We start from the raw sequence: 14,503 nt of genomic DNA on the forward strand, positions 1-14,503 counted from the left end.
GCCCATCATCTTTACATTCTTACTACACCTTTGCCCTAAAGAAGAGTTGAAGTGATATTTTGGTATAATTACAATTTGGTCTTTGATATTTACGTATTATTTTAATTTAATAATATTTTTAATAAATTAAAATAAATTTTTTCCTCCAACATGATGTATATATTTTGTATCTTAGTATATAAATACTTAATTAAATTCATAATATTTTGTATATATCAACTTTAAGAATATTTTTTTATTTACTTATTAAATATTTTTATTATTAATTTAATTTAAAAATATTTTATTTTTATTTAAATTTAGAAATATATATTTTATTATTATCTAAATTTTCAAAAATATATTTTATTAATATTTCAACTTTTCAAAGTATATATTTTAATTTACTAATATATTACATTATTACTTTAAATTATTAAATATATTTTATTCTTATATCAACTTTAAAATATTTTAAAAATATATTTTCAAAAAAATAAAATAAAATTAGTTCTCCAACCGAGTGGTGACACGTGACACAACACGTAGTATCAATGACACGTAGTATCAATGACACGTAGTATCATTCGATTGAAGGATTAAAGTTATTTTAATTTATTAAAAGTAAGATTAAATTGAAAGAATATGTAAATAGAAATGACTAAATATATAATTATACCAAAATATTTAAAGGCAATTAATTCGTGCTAACTACATCTTAATTAAATAAAAATGAAAAATCACTATATATTATGTTTTTTAAAATCAGTGAGGAAAAGTAAACAAAATACAAATATAAGTGATCAATTGTATAATTAACTCTATTACTTTATAATCACTTGAGATTATTAAAAAATTAAATTAATATATTTAAATTAAGCGTTACTAAATTCAGTTAATAATATTTTTATAACTAAAAATTAGGATACCAATTTAATTAATAATAAATTCATTAGTGTTTTCTTGAAGTAAGACAAATGTTATTTGAAATAGAATTTTTATTAAAGAAATAATTATTTGATGTTATATTTAAAATAAAATTTCAAAATTAAATTACATAAATTTTCTTATGATATAATAGAATATATTAAATTGATTTTTATATTTTACTAATTAAATTTCCAGTGTTATTATTATTTTTAATATGTTTGTACTATTTATTAATTTGGCTAAAGAAATTGTCTGTTCGAATATTTGAAGGGAGATAAATCTAAAATCAAGAGAAAAAAAAAACTAAAAGGAAAATGCAAAATTCTAGCTTAGTATAAAAACCAGACATTAAAACCCAGGCCTGAATTTAAAACCATAGAACAACGAAGACGAAGACGACGAGAACAACAAATTAGTAAATGTTAATGAAACTCAATTAAAACACGAATAAAGAAATACCCAGACTAGCTTTCTTTTTTCCTTCAACGATGAATGTCTCTTCAATCGGTGAGTCGAATCGACTCGGCCTCCACGACTCGTATCGACCTTTGCCTGCACTTTACTTGGGTTTCCTTTCCATCTGGTTCTTCTCCGCTTGTTCTTGGACTTTCAACACTTTCAAAAACCGCCACTTCCAGGTTATTTCTTTTACTTTTATATTCTTAAAAGAATTGAATTTTATTGCTTTCTTTGTTAAAATTCATGTTTTTTTAATGATTTTCCGTATCCCATAATTGGATGAATAACTGCTTCTATCAAAGTGACATCTTTACTCAAATTTTATTTATTTTGTTCATCTTTTCATATAAAAAATCTGGGTTTAGTTAGTAATTTGATTCTCATCATTTTATTTCGTTTGCTTTATATATAATACAAATGAAAGAAGGAAGCAGCCGCTAAGAATTCCAGTTTTTCTTTTTGGAGTTATTTTCAATTTGGTCAATAATGACCGATTGTTGGATTTCTCTTAAGAATTTTTATCATTGTTTGAAGTTTTGTATTCTTTATGGTTATAATGAAGCAGATAAATAATTTACAATGGACTCTTGCATCTGTACCATTGATTAAAGCTTTGCAACTCATGCTATCTTTCCTTTTCTGGTAAGTTTTGATTTTCCAGCAATACTTAACTTGTTTTTCTTTGAAAAAAAAAATAACAAAAAAGGTTAGAAATCAGCTTGTTGAGCATTGGTTTTATGTACAATTCACGTGTCTCCGATTTTGCCATTAACTTGCGAAGAGCTTCTAAAAATGGGTAACATTGATAGCTTCTTCATAATGTTGAATCTCCAAAAACAAACCATTTTCAGTTTGTAAGGTTAGCATAAATTTAGGGTTAAGATTTAGGCGTGAGGATGATTGTGAAGATGAAAGAGATGAAACGAATATGTACGATATAGTGGAGGCAATGGCAAGTATCCACAAGTTAATGGTCTTTGCTTGTTCAATATGATCGTAGTTCTGAACTATAAGGAAACCCTGCAGGAACCTCTGGCCTGTTTACCACATGTTGCATTTCATGTCTATCTACAAGAAGTTAAGCTATGTCTGCTTATTCCGACTGCTCTTTATTCTGTGGAAAAAAAGCTTTTTTTTTCTCCGGATTTCAAAGGGACCGTTCTTGCAGGTATTCGTGTGTTTATCTTGAGCTATGTTCACTATGGATGTCATTCGGGGTGTATATAACTGGAGTGCTCTTTCAGACGGTTTCATTCGTTTCCTTTTTGCTCATCTCTCATGGATACTGCATCACCTGCGAACGCCTTTCCGTGACAGAGCGTCGAACTACTGCCGCACTCGGATGTGTATTTTACTTAACTCTTGTTGGCTACCGAGCATCTGTACCTTATTTCACAGTGAGTTTCTTGATTTCATAATACAAATTCGGCTAGCTAGCCAACTGTAACTTCGGCTTATTTCATCCTTTAAATGATGTACTAATATTATTGCACCGTTTTACAGGTTCTCTTACTGCTTAATTACATGATTTCTTTCTATGTAATTTTTCGCCATATATCGCAAAATCTGTTAGTGTTGCGGGAACAATTGACCTTTATGGGGGATGAAGATGTCCAACCAATGCGTGATGCTGTTTATATGAAGTACAGGATGTTAAAGTATGTTTTTTTGTTTAAATATTTTAATCTCATATCGATTGATTTAGCGACAATAATCTCATAAGATAAGCGTTGTTCTCGACTGGGCAGGAAATTCAGGGTGCTATGCAAATAGTTGCAATGGCCGAAGCTATGGTATGAATACGGCGACCTCAGCTTCTCTTTCTTTGACAGATGTATAAGTTTATGAGTGATATTGATCGCTTAACATTTTCTTTTTCAGTTATACATAAACATCGATGATTCCTTGGAGAATTATTGGTTTCGGTTATTGGTTCGAGAATGGGTTCAATTCTGCATCTTTATGTTCATTGGGTAAGTATGAATTACCCAATCATGAGTCCTAGGAAATATTTACTTAACGAGCTCGTATATTTTGTTGATCAAAAGTACTATATATATGCAGGTGGACGTTTAGGTCACAAGAACCAACACCACGGTTTTCAGTTATGCCAACGTTGAAATCTAAAGTGGATTTAGCGGTTCCTCCGATCTATCGTGTAGTAAGCTAATTTTCCATTTAAAAACTGATCTTTGCTCTGGGTAATACTCTCTGGATAGCCTTTAGCTGCCATGTCGACTTCAATTTAAAACCTTAATACGCTTTTCATTAATGATTGAATTGGCTTGTACATCACTTCACGCATAAACGAAACATTTATTTGTGCTTTGAATTCGGAGGAACATCCATCTTGGAGTCGATATGTCTGTTTTTTACACTGATGCTCTAAGTAGCCTACTTGTTCACCAGGGTCACGTAAAGTTTCAGCTTCTGCTTTGCTTTTCGCTTTAAGTTACATCTGATGCTTTTACGTCCCAGAAATGAGGACTTGTATTGAAATGCCTTTTACATGGTTTCGAAAATGGACATTCATGTCGGCTGTGTTTCAGCTAATCGATCATTTTGTCTTTAGAGATTCTATAGATAGTAACCCTAAGAACATCGACACTGTCCGAGTAAAAGGCTGTCATTAGATCAAATGCATTCCATTAGCAGGAGTCCAGGCATGAGGGAGTAATAACATTTTTCTCGAAAACGGAAACTTTCTATTCGATTTTCTGATGATATTGAGTCATGCAACTGCAGGAAATGGATGCAATGACATTTCAAGAGTTTCAAAGACATGAATGGCACATCGGTGTGGTAAGCAAATTATCTTCAACATACATCCAATGATGGTTGTTACTTAACACATCGGCTATGTGTTTACCGAAATTCTTTTTTAACAATGTAGCCAACTTCCGTCCAAGACGAAAGGTCAAGAGATTCAGTCTTGGTAATAATTCAGCATCCAAATACATATCGGCCGACGAAACTACTTTCATCGAGAAAACAGACAGTTTAGCTTCTCAAAAGCTGCTGATTTTCCACCGGAGGACCGTGTTGATGCAAAGAGTCACACGCAAAGCATAGATTAATAACCCCAATATGATCAGAAGCAAAGTATTATACCGTAATTAACAGAGATTTTTCTTACAAAAGAAGAGAGAATTAAATGTCAAAATTCATTGAAATGGGGTTAGAGAGTATAATATTTCCCATTATACATATTTGGTATCCAAATATTTATATTAATTACAAATTGTACATGCTTCTGGTTCATTTGTCATTTTACATATGTTTTATTTATAAAGACGAAAAGTAAAGAAAATTTCAACTTAATTCACTCAAAAATTGATAAGTGGGTTGTTGTTAGGGGTGCACAAAAAATTCGAATATCCGAATATCCGAAAAAAATATCCGAAACCGGTTTTGGGAAAAATCGGTTTTTTTTAACCGGATCGGATTTTTTTAAACCGGTTATTTTAACCAGTTTGGAGAAAAAAACCTAGACCGGTTTTTTTACCGGATAAAAAATCGGTCTGAAAAAAATCGGTTAAAAAACCGGTTTTTATCCGAAAAAAAAAACCGGTATGGGTTTAAAAAACTAGCCGTTAATATAGCCGTTGGGGGGGTTTTGTGACCGTTTTTTTCTTTAAAAAATTACCATTTTACCACCCTAAACATGTATAAATAGGTTGGGGATGTATTTGGTTGATTACAAATTCCTCAAATCTTATTACACAACACTTAAACATCTCTCAAATCTTACTTTTGTAATTTTTGTTCATCATGAGTAACACGGCTGAATCTTCCGTCGGGGGAAACCTTGAAGTCGTGAGAGTGATCGAACACACTCGAAACAAAGACATTTGGGATCACTACGATTTATGTGAGATGTCAAATGGCTCGAGGAGGGCGCGTTGTAAATTTTGTCTAAAGTTTCTTGCATCGGAAGGAAACACAACGTTGAAGAACCATTTGACAAAATCATGCAAGGCACTTCGCTCAAGATCGGATCCTAGTCAATCGAATCTTACACCGCAATGTGGTGTTTTTGTTTACGACAACGAAAAATTACGAGAAGCGTTTACAAAGTTCGTGATTACAAAAGCATTGCCGTTCGACCACTTTGATGATGAAGATTTCACGACAACAATTCAACAACTAATGCAACCACGTTATACTCAAGTAAGTCGTACTACCCTTAGAAGATGCTATAAAAATATGGCGTACGGCGAGGGAAAAAATGATTTTAGGATTCCAAGAACACCGTTATGGTGTGTCGCTTACATGTGACGTTTGGAGTTCCCCTCATAATACCGGAAATTCTTTTTTAGCCGTTACGTCACATTGGTTAGATCAAGATAATTGGCAAATGATGAAAAGAACAATCGCGTTTGAATTATTCGGTGAGCCGCATACCGGTGTTAATTTATTTACACTTTTAAAAAGGGTAATTTGTCTTTATAAATTAGAAAATAAAGTTTTTTCTATATCCTTTGATAATGCATCGAATAATACAAACGCGGTTCCAAGATTGAAAATATTACTTTCACCGATTTAGACGGTGCGTTTTTTCATACCCGTTGCGTTGCACACATAATTAATTTATCCGTGCAAGCCGGTTTGGAGGTTATTGAGCCGATTAGATTAGAATTCAAAACAATGATAAAATCGGTTCTTTGTAACAACAACAAAAGACTAAATGATTATAAACGATTTTGTAAGTCCGTTAATAAAAAAGCTTTGGGTCCTAATTTGGATTGTCCAACTCGTTTGAACTCAACTTAGATGATGATGCATACTGCCTTAAGGCAAAGGGAAACATTGCAAACATTTCACGATCGGCTTTTCGAGAGGGGTCATGTCCCAAACATTTATCCGGATTCGAGTTGGGAAACTATAGCCAAAATAACCGATTTGCTTGAGGTTTTTAAAAATGCAACAACTTTTTTATCCGGTGTTTATTACCCTACTAGCCCGTTGGTTCTTAATCAAATATTTTTGTTGGCTACCCGACTAAATGACTTTGAATTTGAAACCGAAGTTTTTCAAGAAATTGGCTTTGCAATGAAGGAAAAACTTTTAAAATATTTTAAGGAGATTCCCCCCATTTTTACTTGTGCCGCCGCTTTAAACCCAACGTTAAATGTTGGTGGGGTTGAAACACTAATTGAAAAAATTGCGTTTGCTTTTAATCTAACCGATGATGAACCCAACTTTGTCCAAAACCAAATAAATTATTTTAACAAATGTTTTCGAGACATGTTTGCAATTTATTTAAATAAATACGGATCAAGTAGTGTAATACACGATCAAATGAGAATGAATGCGGAATCATCTAGTAGACGTCCAAGTAACATAAATTTGAATCTTTTTAACACTCTTGTAAATTCCCAATCCAAACGATCACGTACTACCACCCCAAGTAGCGAGTTGGGAAATTATATGTCATGCGATTTTCTATCAAAAATGACATTTGAAGAGTTTGAAAGTTTGGATATTTTGGCTTGGTGGAAAGAAAAGGAAGCACAATTCCCGATTCTAGCCGCCATGGCCTGTGATTTACTAACCGTCCAAGCTTCTACGGTAGCTTCGGAATCCGCTTTTTCTGTTAGTGGCAGGGTTATATCGCAACGGAGATCAAGACTAAGTCCCGAGTCGGTGGAAGTATGCATTTGTTTAAAGGATTATTTGGATGGAGCGGCTCGTAAGCAACATATCACCACCCAAGAAGATGCAATTGATGCCGATTTGGAAGCAAACTTACACATTGAAGAAGTCGAACTTGGAATATCCCCTCCAAACGAAGAAGGCGAAGATGATGAAGAAGAGATGGCAATGTAGTTTATTTTATAACTTTATTTCAATTATCGTAAACTTTGTTTCAATTATCGAACTTGAAGTTTTTAAGTATTTGAATTTATCGAACTTGGAAGTTTTTAAGTATTTGAATTTATCAAACTTGGAAGTATTTAAGTATTTCAATTATGTGAGTTAATTAAGTATTTCAATTAAGTATTTAAATTTATCGAACTTGAGGTTTGATGCTTTCTCTTTGATTCTCTCTTGATTCTAGTTGCTTGATGTTTCTTGTCTTTGATCAATGGCTTCTAAGCTTGCTTAAATACACTTTGAATCACTTCTGAACTTTAGTGATAATTAATGAAGATAATATAGCCGTTTAAGTGTGAAAACATTTAATAAAAATGCTTGGAGCGTGGGGGAATCGGTACCCTCATAGGGAATCGGTTCCCTAAGTGTAAAATTCAAATATTTCGACCGTTGAATAGGGGGGAATCGGTACCTCCTATGGGGGAATCGGTTCCCTCCGAGCATTCTGGAAATCTCGGAGCCAAACCATTCAGTGAGGAATCGGTACCCCCTTGGGGGGGAATCGGTTCCCTATGAGTAATTTGGAATATTAAAATCGGTTTTTTATAACCGGTTTTTTAAAAAAACCGGTTTTTTAAAACCGAAACCGGTTACACCGGTTAGGAATCTGGCCCTCCAAACCGGTTAAAAACCGAACCGGTTATTTTATAAACCGGTTTTTTTTCTATGAGAAAAAACCGGATCGGATAAAAACCGATCCGGATCGGTTTGAAATCCGACAAATGTTCATCTCTAGTTGTTGTATATAAACCATTCCAATGCTTACAATCTTACCAATGTGGGATACAAATTTTTCATTTTCCTTACACAACAAAATTCACATGTATACTACTTTAAACATCAATTTCTTATTCATCATTTAACTGTTTTGAGCATATGAGATACCGATGTAAAGATCTCATGAAGTAGAATATGAATGAATAAATTCATTATTCGAACAATTTATATGTCATTCTACATTTTATACGATAATCTATTTGTTTGAAAGTACTATTTTTAGCCTTGTGGTTCATCGTACTAATTTTGGACTTGTGATTAACTGCATTATCTATGGACCTGCGATTTGTCGCCCTATATCTAATTAAAGATTTAGCATTCTATTTTTGTGGTACATTCAATTATTATAGTTTATATTAGTAATATGATTATGTATTATCACCTATTCGAGAAAAAATGTTTGAGTTATGAGAAACTCGACTTGAAAAGATTAGCGAATCGTTGAGTAATTTTGAGTTTATTAGCTCACTTCTGTATTTTTATATATCATTTTAGTTAAGTCTGCATCTGTTATGTTCTACTTATTTTTTTGATTAATTTTTGCATTCAGCATGATTTTTAGTTAATTTCTACTATGTGCAGGCTTTCTTTTTCAATCGTATCATAATCACCGAATCTTATAAATGTTTGTTCGTCAACTTTTTAAATTGATGCAATTTAGTATATTTTTATATTAATTTTAACTTCATATTTTATAATTATTTTGATTTGATCCCTCATCCATGCTTGTTGTTTAATTTATTCAAATTTTAATTTAAGATTTTATGTTTGTTCAATTTAGCCCTGAAAATTATATTTTTATCAAAATTGACACATAATTTTTTTTTGTAATTTACTCGAAATCATGCACAATTAAAAATTACAAATAAATAACCCAAACTATATATTGACTGAGCCCATCACCGAAATCTAGAGGAATTATATATATATATATATTTAAAAAGTATGTTCCTTAGTAAGAGCATAAGAACGATTTTTCATTGTGGGATATGGATTTTTCATTTTCTTTACACAACAAAATTCACATGTACCCTACTTTAAACATCAATTTCTTATTCATCACTTAATCGTTTTGAACATATGAGATATCAGTGTAAAGATCTCATGAAGTAGAATATGAGTCAATAAATTCATTTCGAATATTCACCTTTACCAATAGAAAATATGCCTCAAAATTTTCAGTTTATCATAATTTTTTCAACAATTTTTATGTCATTCTACATTTTATTCGAGATTCTATTTGTTCAGGTGAAAGTATTATTTTAGACTTGTGGTTCATCGTACTAATTTTGGACTTGTGATTGATTGCATTATCTATGGACTTGCGATTTGTCGCCCTATATCTGATTAAAGATTTATCATTCTATTTTTGTGGTACATTCAATTACTAGAGTCTATTTTATGTGGTACGTTCGCATACTATTGTTTATGTATTATCACCTGTTCGAGAAAAATGTTCTAGAGTTATAAGAAACTCGACTTGTAGAGATTAGCGAATTGTTGAGTAATTTTGAGTTTATTAGCTTGTTTTTTTTTTTTTTTTTTTTTACGATTAGCATGATTTTTAGTTAATTTCTACTATATGCATGCTTTCTTTTTAAATTATACCATAATCTCCGATCACTATAAATTTGTGTTTGTCATCTTTTCAAATGAATGCAATTTAGTACAATTTTATATTAATTTCAACTTCATATTTTATAATTATTTCGATTTGACCCTCATCAGTGTTGTTTAATTTTTTAAAAATTTCAGTTTGTAATTTCATATTTCTTACATTAAACCTTTAAAATTATATTTTTATCAAAATTGACCCATAATTATTTATATTTTTTTGTAATTTACTCCAAACCATCTATAATTACATATTACAATTTGACATTCATAAAAGGCAAAAAAGAGTTATCCCAAAAATGACTCGACTTGAAGTCAATATGTACCCGATATGGTCCAACATGAATTTTATCTATCAATGATGTGACCCAATATGAACGAGTTCGACTTGAAGTCCATCCAAACCTAAATTAACATGTTATTTAACTCATTCGGACCGGAACCGTTTTGACTTGAACTGATATCTATCCGAACTAAGAATAACCCGACCCAGACCTGAACTAAATCTGATTTCAAATCAACTTGAAAATGGCCTGAACTAATTTGACCCAGACTTGACCTGACATGATCCGACCGAAACCATAACGATTACCTGATTTCACATCCCTAGAGAGTATATACTATTTCCCATTATACATATTTCATATCCAAATATTTATATTAATTACAAATTGTACATTCTTATCTATTTCAAGACTAGGTAACATGACCAAACTACTAGCAAAACTAGTATGACCAAAACCAGTATGATTAACAATAGACAAACTGAGATATCTTACGATCTTTAAAGGCAATCAAGTTATGATCGTATGTCTCGTAAAATAACAACTTTTAATTTATTTGATATGTGAATGTTATAATCTTTGAATTTATGTTCTGAATTAAGCGTATACAATGTATGACTATGGATTTGTTATGTATATTTAAATATTATGTGCTTCTAGATCATTTATATGCCACTTTACATCAGTTTCATTCATGTTATAATAATAACAATATGAGACAAAAGTGAAGGAAAATAATATTTATTAATAAATAAACATTTTCTTATCAACCAACTAGTTTTAGGGAAAAATTAATTAAATACAATATACTTAATACAAATATACAACCAACTTTAATAATAAAATACAACCAACTTTAATAAGTGCGATGGTGCCGAGTGAACCCTTCTTCGGGTCAGCTGCGGTTGCGTACGAGTGTAAACCAATGCAAATGTGATGATGATCTCCATCAACACTCCTTGAATTGCTCCAACACCATGGGTGGGAATTGTCTGCAATAAAAACCCCAAACATTAGCTAGGTTTCCAGTTGTCGGACCTATGTTGTGTGGTAGTACATGCGTTGACGAGAACAAATTTATTTTATTGGTTGTTTATGGTTCACTAATTTAGTTTGGGAGTAGGAATGTGATGGGTGATATAACGGTCATTGGCTGATATTTATATATGAGAAAGAAGTAAGCGTAAGGGAAAAGATAAAATCAGTCAAAAAGGAGAAGGAAATGAAGAGTCTCTTTTTTTAGATCTTTCTTTGGTGTATGAATTTCCTAATTATAAGATGGTTGGCGTTAAACTTATGGTGACAATAACTTTTTATAGGCTATAATCCTATGAAGAGTATGAGAATCCGATGAATTGGGGAGAAATATTATTTAGGTGGAGAACTGGGACTGGAAAAATAACAATCGTCGGTCGATATTTTTTATAACAGAGATGAAAGGAAAAAAGCAATAATCAAGAAAGGGAAAGAAATTGAGATAATCTCTCTTTAACCCTTCGGACTACAAGGTGATTAATGTCAGACCTATGATAAGGATATTTATAAGTTGACAACTTAAACAAGATAATTGTAGCTTTTGGAGTATGTTTGACTCCGGTTAAATCTTGTGAGACTGTCAAAGATAAATATTAAAATTACAATTGCGATTATTTTTCTCGTTTGCATTCCGTTTAACCACAACATGTGCTATTGTAGTCATTGTAGATATTGTATTCATGCAATAACGACTCTGAACAGCACTAATATCACTATAGAACGATTGTTATTCTGATAGCAAACGCTAATCATGAGATTATAGTCATCCGGGGAGTATGTCCTAATGAATCGTAGGAGAGGTATTAATAGAGAGGTACAACAATATTCATTTAAGCTTACCAAGCCACCGGTGACAGCCTTGAGCAAGAAGCAAGCAACATTGGATCCAAGGAGCTGAGCAATCCAGTAAAAGACGCCGGAAAGGATGGTGATTTGACTCAATATATCTCAACTTCCTAAAGAATTTTTTTGATATTCGAAGTCTTTTTTCTAAAACTTTTCATAGTCTTTGAGATGCATAAGAATCTAAAAATTCATAGAAATCTTTTAGTGATCTTTTTATGTAAACATACTTAAGCCAATCGAGATTACAATTATATAAAGATTTAATGTAAAAATAAGTGTTCAAACTATATTCAAAGTTAATTTTTGTCGTCTAAATAATTTTCCGTTAAAAGTAGATGCCTAATGTTTTCTTTATTACACTTTTAGGTGTCTGCCGTTAAAAAAATCGTTAAATGACCGTGTCGTGTTCAATTTCAAAAACTATTTTTAAATAATATTTTAATTTTAAAAAAATTTAAAAATATAAACATGACAATGTCACTCAACGGATTTTTTTTCTAATTGTAGACACTTAAAAATGTAACGGAGAAAATGTTAGATACTTATCTATCTTTAACAAAAATTCTTTAGACACTAAAAATTAACTTTATGTATACTTTGGATACTTTATTTTTATATTAAACATTTTATATAAATTAATTAAATATAAATATAAATTAATTAAATCACTATATAAATTAATTAAAAATTAATTTATTTTTAATGTATATCTTTTTACGTATTATATAAGTGAATTATAATAAATTGTTGAAATAATTTAAATTTTTATTACTTGAATTTAAATTTAAATTATTCAAATCGATTTAAATTCAACATAATTTGTTATAATATATTGAATATTATTTCCGATCTGATTTAATTTAAGATGATTAATTTAAAATAATTTAATCTAAAAGATTTAGTTGTCATCTCTATGCATGAGATTCATACATGGATAATGTATAAAATATTATTCCTTAATTTAATAGTGAGTTTAAGCATGAGGGGCGGCAGTTGAATATCATTGCTTTCTATCCTTTTTGTCCCTCGCTCGCAATCCAACTATCATAGTAGTACTGTCAGGTCCTTGTCATAAGAATTTTCATCGATCAAGAATAAGCGTTGGGGAGAGTGAGGATTGCGTGTGTTTTTCCTAAAATGTCGTCGTTATTAGGTCAAATGAAATAACAATCTTTCTCCCGATTATATTAAAATTAAAGTGGATGGTGCTTTTAAATCCATTGGCATGATAGCAGTTGTTGGTGTTACTGTTCGTGACTCTCTCGTCCATGTATTTTCTATGTATTTGGAGAAATGACTACGACATCATCAGGTTGTGTTGAAACTAGTCTATCAGAAATTCACGTTTTCAGTGTTTCTCTTTCGTTGATTAACGAGTATAGTTGGACTCATGTCATATTTAAATCGAACTCGATGCTCTTTGTTAACAAACTGTTTCGACAAGAGGAATATCTATCCATGTTGGGTTACCACCTTTTGGAAGTTCATATGACACTAGAGACTAAGATCCACTTCAAAGTTTGTTACGCTCTTAGATCTTGTAATTTTATGGATCATACTTTAATTAAATGGACTATTAGGTCTAGTATTGCTTTGTATTTTCACTCAATTTGTTCTGAATTTATATTGTATGTTGTATCTAACGATTATGTTTATGGTAATATAAATTCTTAAGTTATATTCTTTTTCCCTTATAGGCTTAAGAGATTTTAATGAAGTTTGTTTTTTTTATATAAAAAAACTATCATACTAGCCTTTTAGGATGTATAACACCCACACTTGTATAGATTAGTGTATCAATTTAATACCTCCATTGCTAATTAAATCATTTTAATCCCCCATTATACAGATTTATTCAAATTAATCCCTCAACTATTTAAGGTATCAATTGAATCCATGTACAAGTAAAATTAAAATATAAAAAATATTAACTTAGCTAAATTGATTCATTTAATAGTAGAGCCAAATTTTAATCAATCTTTATAATAAAATGTCTAAATTTAAATTAAGGTAAAATATATAAATAGTCTTCAAACTTTTAAGTCGTTTGCATATTAGTTCAAACTTTTGAAACTTACAATATAATAATCAAACTTTAAGTTTGTTTTTATTTCTGTTTCTATAGTTATTATCAGTTACTTTTTGGTGACATGTCAATTAACCCTCCGTTAACATTTTCTTTTGTTGACGTGACACTTCTTCTTCTTCTATAAATGGCGGGAGCCTTGCCTATGTTGAAATTTCACGCTCCAACTCATCTCTCTCGCTCTCAATGGCGTTAAAATCTCACTATTTATCAAATTGAAATTATTCTCCAAATCCCAATCTTTAAAACGTAATTTTCCCCATTGTTCTCCACCGCTACTCCTTCAGCATTTACGATCCTTTCTTCTAAACTTATTCAATTCTAGGGTTTGATTTGTATCCTCGATTGAAAATTGAAAGAAAAAAAACTCTAATTTTCTTTCTTTTTCCCTTTTCGGGTCTGCTTTTTTGCTGATAAAAAAGTGAGCGAGTTGGGGTATCGAGGGACATTCTGATTCAATGGAGGCAGCGGCCAGTGTAGCCGCCTCAGGGAGCGGTTCGCTCCCAATGTCATCATCGTCGCGTAAGGAGTGGCGTGTCATTTCTGACCATCACCCGGTTCGTAATCATGAGGATAAAGTGGTAGTTTCATTTGCTGATGAGTGCTTCATTTGTTT

At 31.3% G+C, this 14,503-nt stretch overlaps 1 protein-coding gene and 1 pseudogene across 1 annotated transcript; one reads left to right on the forward strand and one right to left on the reverse strand.

The window, feature by feature from the left end:
• Positions 1-1,249: 1,249 nt before the first annotated feature.
• Positions 1,250-4,617, forward strand: LOC120175771. Its single transcript, XM_039182335.1, has 9 exons — positions 1,250-1,547; positions 1,934-2,010; positions 2,537-2,765; positions 2,872-3,030; positions 3,117-3,161; positions 3,250-3,341; positions 3,433-3,529; positions 4,114-4,170; positions 4,262-4,617. Exons 1-9 carry the CDS (start codon positions 1,398-1,400, stop codon positions 4,370-4,372), a joined length of 1,017 nt encoding a protein of 338 aa, XP_039038266.1. The 5' UTR covers positions 1,250-1,397; the 3' UTR covers positions 4,373-4,617.
• A 6,113-nt stretch (positions 4,618-10,730) lies between these two features.
• On the reverse strand, positions 10,731-14,428 carry LOC120175731 (annotated as a pseudogene).
• Positions 14,429-14,503: the final 75 nt, after the last annotated feature.

The sequence above is a fragment of the Hibiscus syriacus genome, unplaced genomic scaffold, assembly GCF_006381635.1.
Source record: "Hibiscus syriacus cultivar Baekdansim isolate YM2019G1 unplaced genomic scaffold, ASM638163v2 tig00112215_pilon, whole genome shotgun sequence".
Taxonomy (NCBI): Eukaryota; Viridiplantae; Streptophyta; class Magnoliopsida; order Malvales; family Malvaceae; genus Hibiscus; species Hibiscus syriacus.